The sequence below is a fragment of the Scardinius erythrophthalmus genome (assembly GCF_964197995.2).
Source record: "Scardinius erythrophthalmus genome assembly, chromosome: 19".
In the NCBI taxonomy this organism is placed as follows: Eukaryota; Metazoa; Chordata; class Actinopteri; order Cypriniformes; family Leuciscidae; genus Scardinius; species Scardinius erythrophthalmus.
The window spans coordinates 16,383,362-16,401,890 of record NC_138239.1 but is presented as its reverse complement, the minus strand read 5'-3'; the positions used below and the strand labels follow the sequence as shown (position 1 = coordinate 16,401,890).

Below are 18,529 nucleotides of genomic sequence, written 5' to 3'. Positions count from 1 at the left end.
CTATAACTTCCCACATTAAGGACATGTTGCTGATAATTTAATGCTCCCGTTTCATTTTCAAGACAATGAGCTGCACAACAGTTCTCGGAAATTGTCTTTAATTTTGGTATCACGTATTATATGAGCAGCCAGGCACAGCTGGTACAGGACTGCATAAAAGGTCAGCACTACAGAAGAGGTCTTTCTTTTCTCTCACCTTGCAACCACACCTAAAGTTGTACATTTAAAATAAACACAAACATTAACAGATGACATTTTAGTGCTTGTTCACTAATAAACAGCATCAATTAGATATTACAGACACATTTAGTTGGCAGAATAAATGAACGAGAACATTTAGAATTTGAAATAGAAAATATACCCCTCATGGTGTTAATATACTGTAATGTTTTGATTATACTGATTAAAGCACAATATTATTTTAAAGCTTCCTTGTAAAGAATGCCCCTCTTCTTTAATTACAGGACTACTGTACATGAATAACATAGTTTTTATCCTAATAACACTCTAGACACTAGAGACTCCAGGCCCTTTGATCGTGACACCTTCAGTGTGCACAGGCATTGTGGGGTAGCACATCCTCTAGAAGTGCTAGTGTTCTTGATATGTTATTTTAGTGATAGTTGGGAAAAGAGATTAAAGCCTGCTAAATTAAGCAGATTACTGATGATAATGATGACGCTGCATTTATTTAGGCTGCTGACTGGATGGTTTTCCAGGTCTTTGGGCTCCTGGGAAAGTCTTTGAGTCTGGAATTTAAAAAAAACATGATTCTCATTCTCTCTCCTCCAATGCATTTCTCTATATCAGGGCTCTTCGTGTAAAGAGTCCACAGCCTCCAGCAGGTGGAGGGCAAGGCTATACTGGGCGTGGTTTTCGGGGAGCATCTCGATGACTTTGTTGATCAGTTGACAGCTCTGAGACAGAGGTACTGAAGGACAGCGCAGCTCACTGGGGTCCTGAAACACACACATACCATGATACAGGTGAGTGTAAGACAGTAAGAGATTGGCCAACTGTGCAGCCCGTGTATTCTTACCATAGCCTTCAGCCAGGTGCAGAGGGTCGGCGGAAGACGGGCCAGCAGCTCCATGTTGGGTTTGGTCTGTGACTGGGAGTGGAGTAGGGAGAAAGAGAGTCTCTGACCAGTCAACACCAGCAGCTGAGAACCCAAAACATCCTTGTCCTGCACCTCCATCATAACCTGAGAGATTACAAAAGAAAGAAAAAGTGGAAAAAGAAAAAAGATAGAAGATGAAAGAAAAAAATCACAAAAAAAGATAAAGAAAAGGACAAAGAAAAATCATAAAAACAACGAAAGAAAAAAGAAAATTACGAAAAGACAAAAAAAGATTAAATATATATACACAAAAAAACAAAAATAAATAAATAACAATGACAAAAAGAAAACAAAAGAGAATGAAAAAGGACCAAAAAAGAAAGAAAAAAAATACCAAAAGAAAAGCAATAAAGCGAAAGATAAGTTTAGAAAGAAACAAAAATTGCAAAAAAATAAAACAAAAGAAAAAAGCATGATCTTTTACTCCTGCATGTATGCTCAGGAGGTTTAACAATGTGTGTGTGTGTGCGTTACCTCCTCCGCCCGCAGGTCCAGGCCCTGGTTATAGAGCTCACAAACAAGGTGTCTGCGTAGTATGTCAGTATTGACTTGCAGTAGAGACGAGAGCTCCATACACACGGACGGCCACATGTCTTCAGCACCACTGTGTTTCACACCGTTCTCCTCAGCTTCAGCTAGAACCTTCACCCAGCCTGTTAACACGTTCATCAGAAACTACACACACAGTAGTACAGTAAGACAGTGCATCAACTTTGATTTCAGAGGTGAGCTATAAACATCTTACGACCTGTTATCCGAGAATCTTTTTGTTAATATGTGGTCAACATTTCACTGTCACTGTACAAGATGCATGTAAGACTGACTATAAAATAAAAATGTTAATACTTATTTTAGTTGGGGGCATTCTTGTTGAGAGCAGTTCTGACTCACTTCTTGTCTCAGAGCCACCAGGTTGGGGTCCATATCTCCACTGGGCAGCAACTGAATGGACGCCAAATCTCTAAAGAACGCATTCTTGCCCTGTAGATGACAGAAAAAGACAACATGAATTTAAGGTAAAAGAACTTGTAGTCGACGTGAAAAGTAAATTGCGATAATCTTTTTTTCCTCGGAGTGATGTATCTCTGAGAGAAATGGAAAATCAAACGATTTTCCAATTTGCTCGTTGTAGTTTGCTATTTGTAGCGATTTCATATGAGTGACAGACTGCTGGAGGTGTCTGGTGACTGCTGGATTATTGTTCAGTCCTTGCGCTGGTGAGCACGTCATCAGAGAACAGATGTAATTGCAAGAGGGAGGGGAATTTATAACATAGTTAAGTGTGACGTAATTGTGTTTTTGTTGTCCTGTTTTTTACCTTGCTGTCGAACAGACTGAGTGGTTTCAGGCGCAGGGAGAAGGTCATGGCGGCGTGCAGCAGTGAAGCTAACACACAATGATGCTGAACGAGGGGATAGTGTATGGATCTCTGATCCAAAGCTAACTCCACAATAGACACTGGACCCTCAGCACCGGCCCACACGTCCTCCACGCTCACATCTGGAACAGACACTTCCTCCGCCCCTGAATCCGCCTGAGAGAGAAAAGACGTTTATAATATATTTCACGCTTTTATTTCGAGCCATGATTTGTTAACCATTCTTGAAAAATCCATGATAACTTAAGACATGCTTCCACCCATGCATCCACTGTTTGATCAGTCCTTACACTGGAGAAAAAAGGATAGGAAGGGAGAAAAGAGGAAGATGAGACCTCCATCAGAGCCTGCAGTAACTGCACGCAGGAGCCCAGGAAACTCTTCACGGCAGCGTCTCCCATTCCGACATCCTAAATACACACACACACACACACACACACACACAAGTTAATTCAAATGAAACAGATCTAAATTGAATTAATTCTTTGTGTCTTCTCTTACCCGTCTACACAGCCGGTCTTTAGGTGCCTTTCCCACCTAGATCAACACATGCACCGTCAATTATTTAATCTTAGTCACAGCACACAAAGAGAAAGAGCCAAAGTACACAGACACACAAACCTTTTCCATTAGGAAGGCAGCAGCTGAAAACCGCTTGACTATGAAGGTCTGCCACATCATTGCAGAGACACCTGAGGGAAGAGCAGTTGAGGCAGAGAGTTATGAAGAAATATGTTGGCAACTTGTTTAGGCAACAGCAATCAGCTTTCACTTAGTCAATATATATGTCATTTTTTATTAGTGACTCTTACCCAACTGAATGTAAGGACTGGAAATCATCTTCAAAAACTCCACTGACCACTCTAAGTACTGCCCCACCTGAACAGAAAGAGAGAGATGAAGTGTCCTCTTGTGATTGGCTGATATTTTATATCAGTATTAGGAATATCAGTACATATTATATTATATTATATCAGTACTCAGTATATATCAGTTCAGTATTACTGAACAGCAAATAGCAAGGATTCGTGGGTGGTTGCCCTGCATGCTTAATAAACAGCAAGCGTAATAAACAAACTCCAGCTGGTCCAAAACGCAGCAGCTAGAGTTCTTACTAGAACCAGGAAGTATGACCAAATTAGCCCAGTTCTGTCAACACTGCACTGGCTCCCTATTAAACATCGCATACATTTTAAAATCTTGCTAATTAATTACAAAGCACTAAATGGTTTAGCTCCTCAGTACTTGAGCGAGCTCTGAACGCATTTTAGTCACGTCTACTGCAATCTCAAAATTATGGCCAGTTGATAATACCTAGAATATCAAAATCAACCGCAGGCAGTAGATCCTAGAACCCAAACTGTGGAATAGTTTCCCTAGCCTTGTTCGGGAAGCAGACACACTCTGTCAGTTTAAATCTAGACTAAAAAACACATAACTTTAACCTGGCATACAAATAACACAATCAATTTCTATTATTCAAATCAGTTAAATGATTTCTAGGCTGCATAAATAAGGTCAACTGGAATCAGGAACACTTCCTATAACACCCGATGTACTTTGTAAGAAGAATGGCATCTACACTAATATTAGTCAGTCTGTCTCATCCTCATCCGAGGTTACCGTAGTCAGCCGTATCCGGATCAGATGGTGGACCTGCACCTAGACACGACCAAAACACAGCCCTGAATGTCAGCAGAGACCTTGTCTACTAGACAATCCCCTGTGAAGACCTCGTCAACATGACAGCCATCGGCACAGACCACAAGAACCAGACAGATCCTCTGCACAGGCCCTATGGCCAGCTTTGGCGTGATGAATTCAATCTTCAATCAAAAGGATCTGGGTGAATATTTGAATGCTACCGATTCCGATCTGAATTCTGACTTGTGATGCAGTCTGAATCATAATGACACCGTGTTCATTCATTGGCCAGAGGAGAACTGGCCCATGACTGGGCCTGGTTTCTCCCAAGGTTTTTTTCTCCATTTTGTCACCTGATGGAGTTTGCATTCCTTGCCACTGTCACCTCTGGCTTGCTTGGTTGGGGACACTTAATATTCAACGATATTATTGATCTGACTGTACTGACACTGTTGTATGATAACTGAACTGAGCTGGACGATGACATAATTTTTTGCAGAACTGCTTCATAGAAGAAATTAACTGATTTAATAATTCATGATCTTTACAACGGAACTGAATCAACACTGAACAACAGCCGAAATGCATAATTGTCCTGTTATCACTGTAAAGCTGCTTTGAAACAACCTGTATCTGTAAATAAAGGTAATATGACTGCTCCATTAACAATTTTGTAGTACTTTTAGAAGTAAGTATTTGGGGAAAAAATAAATACAATTCTTTTGCTAAATTAATGTAAATTAACAAAAAACAAGTCATTTGGTTCCAGTATTTATTTTTAAGTTCTAAATAAGAACTGGCAATTGGTTCCCAACCTTATTATATATAAGACAGCTTTGAGACTTTTTAACGTCTTTACCTCTGGGTCTTTGTTCCACTGGACCACATTTTCCCAGCTACAGTGAGCAAACAGCACATCAGGAGACAGAGAGCTTGGGAACCGCTGACAGACACACTCCAGCAGCTCTGAGACAACCCACACATATGCTTTAGTCAAACACAGAACACACCCAGATGGTTAAAAGAAACCACCATGGAACAATTTTGATGTATCATCTAAGTCACATGATCAAGAATCTCCACGGTTACCCTCCAGTTTCTCCTCCCTGCCTGGCTGTTCTGTGGGCTCATTCTCTCCCCTCTGTTGAAAGATCTTACTCAAGAGATCTGGAGACACACCCTGTCTGAAGATCAATTTTGAAACGCAGTCTGCTACACCACCTAAAAGACAAAAACCGAAAATATGGAAACACTATAATCATTCATTTGTCTATTACCTGGTATGAAAGCATAGATTTGAATCTTAATTTTACTGACAAAAAAAACAGTAGATTCTTCGATAAACAAAGTTAAAAAGAACAGCATTTATTTGAAATAGAAATCTTTTGTAACATTATAAATATCTTTACTGACACTTTTAGTCAATTTAAGGCATCCTTGCGGAATAAAGGCATTAATTACTTAAAAAAAAATCTTATGACCCCACAATTTGGAATGTGTGTTTTATGCACCTCTGCCACTCTCTAATAGTGTTTTGACTGAGCAGCGTGTAACAGTGCCCCCTGTAGAGCCCTGAAGAGACGGCAGGCAGAGCAGCGTCTGCAGAGCAAGAACATCCTCCAACTGCTTTATACACACCACCCACTGCTCCAACTCCAGAGAAACACACACCCACTCCTCCTGAAACTGCACAGAGAGAAAGAGAGTTAAACACACTCTGCACCAATTCTACAGATGCAGAAAAAAGACACACACAGACACCTTGCTCTCTGCCAGCCTGGTGATGGCATTCTTGGCAACACGATGAGCGACTAGAGCTGCCAGTAGTGCGGAGGCCGCGCTTTCAGACTGAACACATGCTGTGCGGACCTGCTGCCACCAGGGTGAGACACACTGGCCGTCCCATGACTCATCTACTGCTCCTGATACACACACAATTGAAATATTAATATAAATGATAAAATATGGAGAACACAAGGTCAGTCTCTCCTCCAGATGATGTTAAAGACCTTTCATTGAGCTGAGGGTAGACAGCAACGTGTGCAGGTGTGAGACGGCATCTGGGATCTTCAGTACTTCTTTCTCTTTGTTCAGCCAAACTGACAAGAGCAAAGACTGCCAGAGAGAGAGAGACAGAGAAACAGTGTGAAATCAAAAGGAGAGATTTTTATAAAGAGCAAAAATCTCAGCAAATTCACATTATTTTCTAATCAATCCATCCTTCAATCTTTTGTGTTCTTTTAACATCACTTTATCTTACCAATAGCTGCTGAGGGCTGATGCCACTTTCCTGCAGAGTCTCACACACTCTCTGTAAAGGACTCTGTCCAGACAGACAACCCCAGAACAGGAAACTACCTGAAAGCATTCAAATTCACACATCAATTAATAACTTTTTTCATAAAAAATAAATAAAAACTTAAACCAATCATTTAAAATGTTACAAGTGAATTTAGGCAGTACAAAAATGGATATTCATTTTGAGATTTGCAAAAAGATAACATTTGGTTATTATTGTGTTTTAAAAACAAACTTTAAGAGAATATGAAAATTAGTTCCCGTCTCCAATCAATCACACCAGTTCGGAGTACCTGTTCCACTTGGTCAACTTTACTGTAGTAAACACTACACAATGGGAAGTGGAAATATTGGTTTAATTCAGCCATATATGCTATAAGAAGTAGCAGAAGAGTGAATTATACAGAGTCGTCTACAAGTTGATGTATCAGAATGGTAAAGGCTTTTATGTATTGCTCTCTACAATGTCAGACACATGACCGTAAATTATATAATTAGCCTTTGGCTTGACTACGTTATCAAACAGCTAATAATGTGTTGTTAATGCTACACAAACCATGTAAACACATGTTCCTGTTCGCCATCTAAAAATTTAGATGATCTGAACATCATGGAAAGTCGGTTGAGAAAAGCCCCACCTGCACGTTAATGGGATTGGTTACATGTTTGTCTAAAAGCATATTAAAAACATATAAACAATACTAAAAACTTTATTTTCACCAGAGGGGGTCTTTAAAACATTAAAATAATGCATAAAAATAAACACATAGCACTAGCAGGGAGCGGTTTTACCTAGTTGGGTCCAGTCGGTATCAGGTTGTTTAATCACTCTGAGCTCTCCGTTCACCCATTCCAACTGAGACAGAAATGTTCGGACTGGCAGCGGCCCACTAGAGTCTTGAGCAAATGAGACAGAGGGCCGAGAGTTCATCTCTGTGTATCGTTGTAGGATTGGGCCAACACGAGCAAGATCCTCCTCAATGCCAGAAAACGACGGCTGTACAGAGAGCAGAAGTCTTAAGTTCAAATCTTAGTGTGACAATGGTACAGATAGTGTCTGTGTGCATGTGTTACTCACATGTTCTGGCTCAGTGGGTGATGAATCTGGTGTGTGCAGTAACTGAACATCTGTATAGAGCTGGAGAAGTTTGAGCTGGGATGAACAAAATTGCAGCAACGACTCATCCACTGCTTCAGGATCTAATACGAAGACACATGAAAACCAGATCTAAGTGTTTAAATATGAAAAATACACAGTGCCCAGTGAGGATTGAGGGAGTTACCTTGTTCTTTCAGGCTAGCCAATAATGCACGAGTAACATGGGTCAAACAAGACACTGGTGCATTCTTATTGGACAGCAGTGACTCCAGGGCCTGTCAATCAATCAAATATTTTATTAAAGAATTTACTAACATATATGAATAAATATGTTGCTGTTTGTGTATTTTACTAACCTGTTTCTTAATAGCTGGATGTTTAATGTCCAGTAACACACTTTGTGCTTCACTCTCAAGCAGCGCTGTCAATCAAAGTTCAAAGGTCAACTCAAACATGCGGACACATCAGTGCAAAAGAACTTAAACACAACATAAAAAAAAATAACTTGAAGATGTTCTGATGTATATGCATGGTCTCTCGTGAATATTAAAGGAATAGTTCACCCAAAAATTATAATTCTGTCATCATTTACTCACTCTCAAGTTGTTCCAAACCTATATCAATTTATTTCTTCTTCAGAACACAAAAGAAGGTATTTTAAAGAATTTCAGTGTCCAAATGCCCATCAACTGTGTGGTTACCCACATTCTTCAAAATATCTTCTTTAGTGTTCAGCAGAAGAGATACATTCATACAGGTTTGGAACAACTTGAGAATGAGTAAATGATGACAGAATTTACATATTTGAGTGAACTGTGAGGTATGTCTGACCTGGTTCCACCTCCCTGGTCCTCAGTAGAGTGGTGAGTCTCCTCAGCAGGTGCATGTCTTTAGCACGCTCACTCTTCTTATCACTGACCAACAAACAGAACAGATACATCTGTGCTCACCTGCATTATGTGTGTGTTTTTTTTATATTAATGTGCAATTTTTATGTATGAGTGTGTACCTGAGTGCCAGGTGGAATGGTATGGTAATGGCTCTCAGGGCTCCATTAACCGGATCAAACAGACACACCTGCTGTGTGTGTATCTGCCAACCCTGACTGGTTACACTATTCACACCCATTAACCTGTGACCTGCATACAACAGCCTTAAGAGAGAGTAATGAATTAATGAATATGCATTTTTGAATTGTAGCAATATATATATATATATTTTTAGTTAGTGTGTACCTGCAATGTTTGCCTACTGTAAAAGCCCCTACTCGAGGTCCATGCTGAGTTCCCCACACCTCTAAAATGCCCCTACGTGGGGCATAAATCACCAAAAACTGGGCATGCCGACGGGGCATAGAGGGAGATGTGGCTATTTCTCTCTCCCCAGGAGCCTCTGACACCTGCACCCACCCAAGCTGAGCATCACGATAGCCTGCACACAATACAGACATTAAGAAAATGTTTTATTGTTTATATACACTACTATTTAAAAGAAATATTATAATTTTTATTGCTTAAAATTAAACTGTGATACATTTTGTACAGGATTCTTTGATGAATAGCAAGTTCAAAGCTTTGATTTGAAACAGAAATCTTACGTAACATTATTAATGTCTTTGCCGCCACTTTTCGCAGTTCAATTAATACAAATATTGAAACTATTTTTAAAAATATTTTTAAAAAATTACCTCAAAACAGTTGAACAGTAGTGTAGTGTATGTATGTAATAATTATATAATTATATTATTGCATATAACATTTTATAAATACTAGTATTCTAAATATTAAAATAAAATAGTTTTTTTTATATAGTTTAATTTATTTGTATAATTATAGTATTTACTTAATTATATTTAAAACAAATGTACATTTTTTGTTTGTTTTAATTGTTTTAAAGATTAAAATGCTTTAAGTTTTTAAAACTAAAATATAATTTATTACAAAAAAATTACTTTTAACAAAACATTGTCATATGGACAAGCAGTCCCTAATGATACTGATTTGCTCTGATGTTTTCAGTGTGTTTGTTCACTAAAGCATTCGTCACACTGATTCAAATCTTGTTTGTCACAAGATATTTCTGCAATTTAATAGGAACAGGCTCATAAGATGCTTGTTCACAAATCAGACTACATTAGTTGCGCTACACTGCTCACCCTTCCACATCCTGATAGCGATGCCTCGTGCCACATCCAGCAACGTGACTCTGCCAAAGTCATCTGTGACTCCGGCCATAGTGTTACATGGAGAGAGACAGATAGATTCGCCATGTCGACGAGAATCTGGAAGACCAAACCTGATGAATGCAGAAAACTTAAATTGTGCACTTAAATGAGTTAAATATGGTGTAAAAAAATAATTAATTACTAGCTACTAATTACATCTTTTACAGTGTAATTCAATCATTTCATTAATTTCTCGCTCTAAAAAGTATTAAAATACTTATTAATAATTACTTTCTAAATTCCATATCAACTTTGACCAATTGAACAAAACAAGGATAGACATGAAACTGCTCTTTTAATTCTTTAAAATAAGTAATATAAAACTGCATAAATTATTCTTGAACTGACCAGAGTATTTGAAGGTAGAATCTTAGATTAAAACATGATTTCACCATTAGATGTAAAATTTTGATGTTAAATCCTATATTGTTTTATATAGAATAGTTATATTGGTCTATACAGTCTATTACATCAGACGTACCTGTAATTTAATTACAGAAAAATGAAGAGTAATCCCTTAACTTGACTTTTTCAAAGGAAAAGTAATTAAATTACATTAATTAATTAGTAATGTATTACACCAAACACTGGTGTGTATATGATTAAAAGAAGTTGGAAAACTTGGAAGGTAGTGTTACTGCATACAGATTTACCTAACAGGAAGTGCTGTGGCCGGCTCCACCTTTGGCTTCTGTTTCTGCACTGACTCCTCTTCATTTTTACTCTTCCATCCCAACCAACCACTATGGAGGAAGAAAAGAGAGAGAGACATAGACCAAGAATTTGTAAACATGGAGTGAGCTTGAACATGACAGGCCAGTGCTAATGAGAGCCAACAGTTAAAATAACCCAGACACACAGACCTGGCAGCATTGAACAGAGCTGATGTGAGTTTGCTGGCCACAGCCAGAGCCACATGGGAGAGAAGAGGCTGAGAACTTCCCTGAGATTTGAGAGAGGAAAAATAGCCATAATCATCAAGAACAACTACAAATAAGCCAAAAGCACCAACAATAGCAAGGAAAAGATGTGTGTGTGTGTGTACCTCTATAGCGTAGTAGAACCCAGTGTAAGGTCCTCCTCCCACTGTGATATACTGACTCATAGCAGGAGGGCTTCCTTTAACCGAAGCATGATATCCTCCCAGAATAGAGGCATTTTTCATCTGATCGAACACACTCAGAGTAGTAATACCTGAAAGAGACAGGCATCACCTTACACTACCAATCAAAAGTTTGGGGTCTGTAAGATTTTTTTTTTTTTTGAAAGACATTAATAGTTTTATTCAGAGAGGATGCATTAAATTCAAAAGTGACAGTAAAGAAATTTCTAATATTACAAAAGAGTTCATTTTTCAAAAATATGCAGTTTCTTTTTGAGCTTTCTATTTATCAAATGATCCTAAACAATGCATCACATTTCCACAAAAAAACTTGTTTTCAACATTGATAAAAAGAAACTTGATATCAAGTTTTTTTGAGCACCAAATCAGCATATTAGAATCATTTCTGAAGAGTCATGTGAAACTGAAGACTGGAGTAATGATGCTGAAAATTCAGCTTTGCCATCACAGGAATAAATTACATTTTTAAAATACATTCAAATACATATAGCCTAATAATATTTCACAACATTACTGTTTCTAGTGTATTTTTATAAAAAAAAGAAATGCAGCCTTGAGCATGAGAGACTTTTTCAAAAACATCCTACCGTCTGGAAGAAAATGAATGCCAAATGTTTTTGAAACAAAAAAGCTTGTTGAATTGCACGAGAAAATATGCATTGCATTAACAGTGATTGTGTGATTCACCCATGTGTAGTCACGAGGTAATGTTTGTTCTAAAATTAATATTTCTTTATTTTTTCGTGTATACATTTATTTATTTATTTATGATGTGACAAAAAGGGGAAATTTATTGTATTGTACATCAAGTCATTTACTGAGTTTAGAAAAGAAAAATACAACTGATGCCACTAGAAAGAGTATGTTGTGGGTTGCCATGGTGATGCCAGCTGTGTTTACCTCAGACGCTACGAGCTGCGACTGAGGAAAGCTACTGAAGTCTCTTCGTTTATCTCTCCTGAAAGTTCAGTTATATGTTCATAAAAAGTGAAAATGTGTGCCGAAACATGCAAGTTCATATTTCCTATGACTTACAGTCATAAAACCAACTGTAAAGTGTTCATGTAGGTGTCAGGCATGATGCACAACTTTTAGATTGTTGATATTAAAATAAATATGAGCTCATGCGGTAGTGAAAAAATAGCAATTTTTACACATGATTTGACAGTTTATTTTATTAAATATCAAGAATCTAAAATGTGTGCATCATGCCTGACACCAACATGAACACTTTACAGTTGGTTTTATGACTGTAATTAATTCTCTTCAATAGTTATTGAAGTTAGAAACGTGTATACCACAATGTCGAATGTAACTTTAGAGCCGGTCCCTAAATTTGCAAATATCGAACATTCAATATCAAGTCAACTTTATGCCAGTATTTCACCGGTAAACGCGTTAAGCATCAAACTTGGCGCGAGCTCATCTGCTTGCCTGTAGCCTATTTAAGTCCCCAATGAGGTGCACGTTTGGTCTTTAATATCACTGTATTAGTCCATTAAGCTATATTAAGCGTTTTATATGTCCCGAGGGCAGGGGAATCCTGGAATATGAAGTATGAAGGGAAACCGTAGTACTGAAGCACAGCGCCGCGTTATAAAGTTAAAGAAACAAAACAACCAAGAGAAATATATGTCTACCTCATATTTAACATTTGATCTGTACATCAGCATTGGGGAATAACGTTATAATATCATTCACGGTAGAGAAAGCTGCTTACATGTACACAGGGAAAGTAACCGTGAAGACACTGAATTAATAATAAATGCAGTTTTTGTGTCTTTATCAGCTTTTCCGCATATATAACATTACTGGCCCTGCTAATCATCACACACTTGCTTTGGTCTTCATCAACAGCCGCTTGCACCTCCTGCTGGTGAGATCGACTAACAGCAGATGGAGATCATCAATCGGTACTCTACTGCTATTCCTGCAGTTCCCGGATGTGAAATGTTGAATTTTCTGTCGAATTTGAACCATTGAATTTGTGGAGGCGAATTTGTAAAGTGAAATAAAATGGACCGAAAATTGCCAGTTGAATAATATAGGTTATGTATTTGTAATGTGAAATCTGAAAGGTGAATATGGATTATTGAAGTTTTAATAATGAAAATGTGTGTGAGATGATTTGAATTGAAATATTCACATCTTAAGTATACGACCATGTTTTCAGCCCATAAAAATGCAAGCCATAAAAATACAATGCATTAAAATGCAAGCACGGTTAATGCAATGCATATTTTTTCAAGTAGAGCAATTCAACAAGCTTTTTTGTTTCGAAATAATTTGCCATTATTTTACTTCCATACTACCGACCCCAAAGTTTTGAACGATAGTGTATATTAACAGTTTTTCTACTGTGCTGTGGCTGTCTGTTCAAAAAGATAAAAAAGAAAACGTTAGAGAAATTAAATAAAAGAAATCTCTCTTACCGATGCTGGAATGGTCTGTAATTGTGTCCATATCTTGTAGGCCCCACTTCTTATAGGCCAGTGGTGGAGGCTGGATGACATCACTTCCTGCTGCTGCCGCTAAAAGGCAAAGGGACAGAAATAAAAGGCATTAAAACAAATAACATGAAAGGCATTACTGGCCACACTATAATCTGGTGAAAGCCTGATACACATTCATACACCAGCACTCTCTATCTTACCTCTGGCAACCTGGTTTCGACAGGCACGTAAAGACTGGAAGAGACTAAAGCCATCGATGGTGACCAGGGCTGCTGGGTACAAAATACTGAGCTCCTCATGCTGATAGAGAGATCGACATTTAAACATCATCAGCGTAGTTTGGTCTGCTGTTTAAGTTAAGGTGTCATGTGTAACCATGCTAAGAATTGCTTTGTGCAGAAATGAACACAGCAGTCAGTGTAAGAGTTATCGGTACCTGTTCCGTTACTCCAGGGTGACGTGGAATCTCATAGGTGCGACATTTGAGTCGCAGCACAGGATCTTCATGCAACAATTGGGCCAACAGGAGAACACCACTCTACACACACACACACAATGGATAAGACCAGTGGATTATCTGTTCTTTCTTAATTAAAAATGACACATTACTGTTTATTATTAATGCATTAAAGAGTCCAATTCAGCTGGTGAGTTAATAGGTCAGAAAACATCACAGTACCTCTGTGTAGAAACGGACGTAACCTGAGCTGAATCCAACCACAATACAGGTCCAGTCGGGTCGGCCGGTAGAACTTCTAAACAGATAATGAGCACATACATTAGCGTTCAAAAGTTTGAGGATCGTAAGATTTTTTAAATGTTTTTGAAAGAAGTCTCTAATGCTAACCAAGTATGCATTTATTTGATCAAATATACAGTAAAAATGCTTGGAAATATTATTACAATTTAATGCGATTGCAAAGCTGAATTTCCAGCAGCCATTCTTTTTTTTCTCTTCTTCTTCTCAAGAAACATTTATCATTATTATCATCAACGCAGTTGTGCTGCTTAATATTTTTGTGGAAATTTTCTGAATTCTTTGATGAATAGAAAGTAAAATGGATTACATTTATTTGAAAAGTCTTTCCTGACACTTTTGATCTGTTTAATGTGTCCTTGCTAGATAAAAGTATTATATTTTTTCTATTAAAAATCTTACTGACCCCAAACTTTTGAACGGTAGTGTATGTGAAAGAGTAGATCTGCTTATACAGAAGTGTATGTGTGAGAGTGATGTTCTTACCTCTTCTGGCTGGCCAACGGAATACAGATAACACTATTGATACACTCTCTGTGAAAAGAACAGACAGAAAATTGAGAACCAATGAACAAAAATAAAAAAATTATCTTTATTTATTTTTGTTCTTCTGCCTCTGAGTTTTCTATTTATTACAATCCCTCTTATTATAAACATATCTTTTTATTAAATGTTTAGAAACTCCTCTACTTATAATATTGCCCAATTCTGCTTTTGTCTTGTACTCCTCCTTTCTTCTTTGTGGGATTAAATTTCTTTATGTTATCCCATAAAACCATCCAAACCTGACCCTGCCCTCTCCTATTTCGTCTCTCACCCCTCTTCAACTCTCAGCGTTCCGCTCCAGCTCACAGTTAGGGCCATTTCCTCCTGCCCACTTTCAGCTGTCCGCCATTTTGCTGCCAATCAATCAATCAATCAGTCAATCAATCTACGAGTTATACCAATCACTACCAATAAGCAATAAAGAAGAGATTTATCAGTTCTGTACGTGTGTACCAGAGAGAAATGTGGCTTTATGCTCTCGAGCAATGACCAGTAGATCTGAGCAGGGCGAGAGAGACAGAACACAGTCCTGCAGCCAGGGGGCGCTTTGCTGCTGCTCCTCCTCCTCCTCAGCCTAGGAGAACACACAGGTTTGGAATGACATTTCACTATAGGCTAATAACATTATTTTCATTTTTGGGTCTTCCAATCTTTTAATACAAACCTGAGCTCCATCCTCTTTACCGTCAGGATTCTCCCAGGAGCCCCAGTCTGAGTCATCCCACGTTAACTCATTCTCTAGAGATTGAGAGAAAATGATGTGCAGTAAATAATATGGTCAGTAAGGATTAATCTATTCACTATTACATTCGGCTCAATCTGCTCCTTCAACCTCTGTTAGATCTTATTTACACAGTCTTATCCTTTTTCTCTCTATCTTTAAGTCCATGCATACTCATTTCTCCCTCGCTTCACTATAGTCAAGTGTTGACTGTATACTATCCTAGTGACTACTACACTACAGTCAACACAAATTGCCTGTCAATCAAATGACAGAATCTCGAATGCAATGTCCCTTCCCTTTTCTTTTCCTGTCTTTCTCTTCATTGGTCTTTCGTTCAGTCATGTGCTTCAGAATCTTTCTGCAGGATGACTCATTCACCAAGGGCAAACACACCTCCCTTCCTCTCCCTCTTTCTCTCAGCAGGGAGTGAATAGCCTAAGTTATTCTGCATCACAGTCAGACAATTTACTTTTTACACATTGTCTTTTTTCAAATAATCACCAGCATACTTTCCATAAACTTAGCATTGGATTACTATAAAATCAGTATATTTTATATCCCCTAACTCCAAACCTTCCTCTCACAGATGTTTTTCTGCATTTATATATTTAGTAGGTTAATTATACTGTTTGTCATGACTGTGTCGTTCTGCATTTAACGTTACCTCCGAACATCCACTTTTTAACTCTACCATACCAACCATCCAACAACACCCTAACTGACACCCATAAATCACTGAACACCCGCAGTGCAGGAGAACCCTCATTAAACTGGACCTTACATACACATACAGACTGACTTTAGCAGTAAGTTACCTGCTTGTGTTTTCTCTTCCTCCGGGCCGGCTTTCTTGTGCTTGGGGAACAGAAACTCTCGCACCTGTCTGAGCTCCTGGACCCGGCCGAACTCCAGCAGACAGCAGGACATGATTCGGGCGGAACGAACCGGACCCAAAACCTGCGGATTCTACGACATAAACGCACCGTCCGATACACGTACCACCTCTTAGTGTGTTTATGAGCCTGTCAGTGAGGTTTGTGAGGGTGTTGATTGTTTGTTGGACCAGAGTGGGTCAGAAAATCCAGCTGAGGTGTCAGTGTGTTGTTGTGATGTGAGTGAGTTTGGGATGACACATCCACATCCGCTATAGACACGCTAATCGCGCTGCTGCCTCCTGCTGACCTGGAGGACACGCACACAATATGTAATATAGTGCAGAGAACTGTTTTCATTTAAACTGTTAAAACTGTTTCTTTCCTGATTGAGTCCTCAGAGGTGAAGATAATAGATCCTTTCATTCAGGTATGTTGGTTATTTAAGCACCCTTAGATCAGAAAAGTAAATATATACACCATGGGTTAGATGTTACACTTTGTTAATTTCTTATTTTTTATATTATTTATTTATTTTTCTTTATCGATATATACCTGTAGTCTATTAGGCTTTTCATCTAAATTTAAAGAGTACTACAATTATAATATAATTATAAGTTAAGTAGCATAAAAATATTGTAATTAAAGAATTTACAGCATTTAAAACACATTTTATAAAAAAATTATGAAAAAAATTATCCTGAGAGCATAAAGTCTTTCAGTTAAAATATACCTTCATTTTTATTGTTGTCTGAATGTTTGCTAGTGTGATTTAATTATTCACTTGTTTACCCATCAGCTATAGCAAAAATAAGATTTATAGTACCAGCAGCCTTAAAGGGATAGTTCACCCAAAAATGAAAATTCTGTCATCATTTACTCTCCCTCAAGTTGTTCCAAACCTGTATGATTTCCTTTCTTCTGCTAAACACAAAAGAAGATATTAGAAGGTTGGTAATTAAACAGTTGCTGGTCCCCCATTGACATCCATAGTATTTTTTTTCCTACTATGGAAGTCAATGGGGTCCATCAGTCGCTTGGTTACCGACTTTCTTCAAAATATCTTCTTTTGTGTTCAGCAGAAGAAAGAAAGTCATACAGGTTTGGAACAACTTGAGGGAGAGTAAATGACAGAATTTTCATTTTTTGGTGAACTATCCCTTTAATGTGTATAAGTGCTTAACATTATCAAATGTAAAAGAGATTTACTCACAGAATAAAATATTCTGCTCAGGATACCTGATCATGGAGAAGAGAGTTCACACAAGAACAGATTGTGCTAAGAGAACATTTTCACCAGAAGCCAATAAGGTCTCCATGAAGACATCTAACAGATCTCAGCTTTCAACTGAAGACCAACAGGTAATAAAGAAACATGCATTAGGAGCTGCTACTGCATGTGTGGATGTCACTGATCAATCTCCATCACCTCACAGAACAGGGTCAGGGACTACAGGCTGGTTCAGTTGCTGAAAAACAGCCAGCTGGGCTGTTGGATGAGTGAGATCTGTGCAGGGAGAGTGGCGCTCCAGCTGCTGAAAGCCGGACTCTTCCTGCTGTTTGTCTGGCTCCTGGCAGAACTGCATGTGGTCCTGCCCTGCTTCCTTCTGTGTGGCTGCCTCTTTCATGGGCCATTCAGGAGGGCAGTGAACACAATCTGGGCCTGGATAACAGCTCCTGTGGTGGAGAAGGTGCCCCACACTGATGGATGCACTGGGATTAAGTGTGAAAAAGCATGGTGAAAGACAAAACCTTCCCTTTATTGCAACCTCACTGAGACTTCCATTTTTTTTGTGTGTATGGAAAACAAAGGCGGCTTGTGTTTAAATTCACTTCAAAATTAATTTTAGTGTCCTGGAACAAGATCATAACCTTGTAATCAAACAAAATTGTAATTCGATTAAATGCAACACTGAAGAATTGGCTCACCTTCTGTTGATGAGATGGAATTTGAATTTGAATTGCAGGAAATCGAATAGGGATTTCACTTGCAATGTAAACTCTGTCCATAAAGATCCAGACACATTTACCGTTGTTTGGGTGAAATTTGACAGAATAATATGGGAGTAATGATGATGAACCAACCTCACACAACTGCTTTCCAAAAAGTCTTGTTTTTATAATATTGAAGTGTAGTGTTCACATTCAAAACAAGAAAGACTACTATCTTGGTAACTAATAAAGCTTTAATAATCGTTTTGATTCTATGAATCAAGTCCACACCACAACTGTAATTATCCACAGAGGAAATATGAAGTTGGAATCACAATATTACTGGAAATGTCTTTGGA

At 38.2% G+C, this 18,529-nt stretch overlaps 2 protein-coding genes across 5 annotated transcripts; one reads left to right on the top strand and one right to left on the bottom strand.

The window, feature by feature from the left end:
* Nucleotides 1-82: 82 nt before the first annotated feature.
* On the bottom strand, nucleotides 83-16,512 carry rab3gap2 (RAB3 GTPase activating protein subunit 2 (non-catalytic)). 4 transcript variants are annotated; one of them, XM_081347956.1, is made up of 35 exons: nucleotides 16,182-16,509; nucleotides 15,307-15,380; nucleotides 15,096-15,216; nucleotides 14,914-14,995; nucleotides 14,583-14,630; nucleotides 14,019-14,094; nucleotides 13,776-13,877; nucleotides 13,540-13,639; nucleotides 13,319-13,417; nucleotides 10,809-10,957; nucleotides 10,627-10,706; nucleotides 10,417-10,506; nucleotides 9,695-9,834; nucleotides 8,775-8,970; nucleotides 8,549-8,692; nucleotides 8,371-8,453; nucleotides 7,896-7,960; nucleotides 7,724-7,814; nucleotides 7,519-7,640; nucleotides 7,233-7,437; nucleotides 6,403-6,500; nucleotides 6,152-6,257; nucleotides 5,904-6,064; nucleotides 5,654-5,828; nucleotides 5,232-5,363; nucleotides 5,002-5,129; nucleotides 3,311-3,377; nucleotides 3,120-3,190; nucleotides 3,000-3,035; nucleotides 2,789-2,908; nucleotides 2,439-2,654; nucleotides 2,012-2,101; nucleotides 1,595-1,795; nucleotides 1,040-1,204; nucleotides 83-959 (listed from the first exon to the last, which is right to left on the bottom strand). In XM_081347956.1, exons 1-35 carry the CDS (start codon nucleotides 16,291-16,293, stop codon nucleotides 807-809), a joined length of 4,098 nt encoding a protein of 1,365 aa, XP_081204082.1. In that variant the 5' UTR covers nucleotides 16,294-16,509; the 3' UTR covers nucleotides 83-806. The 4 variants fall into 4 exon arrangements, with proteins under 4 accessions (XP_081204082.1, XP_081204085.1, XP_081204084.1 ...); XM_081347959.1 differs by having other exon boundaries at nucleotides 84-959; nucleotides 2,834-2,908; nucleotides 5,002-5,108; nucleotides 16,182-16,512; XM_081347958.1 differs by having other exon boundaries at nucleotides 84-959; nucleotides 2,834-2,908.
* LOC308680063 (uncharacterized protein) lies at nucleotides 16,234-18,279 on the top strand. The gene is made up of 3 exons (XM_081347960.1): nucleotides 16,234-16,668; nucleotides 17,473-17,600; nucleotides 17,675-18,279. Exons 2-3 carry the CDS (start codon nucleotides 17,484-17,486, stop codon nucleotides 17,978-17,980), a joined length of 423 nt encoding a protein of 140 aa, XP_081204086.1. The 5' UTR covers nucleotides 16,234-16,668; nucleotides 17,473-17,483; the 3' UTR covers nucleotides 17,981-18,279.
* The last annotated feature ends 250 nt before the right edge of the window (nucleotides 18,280-18,529 follow it).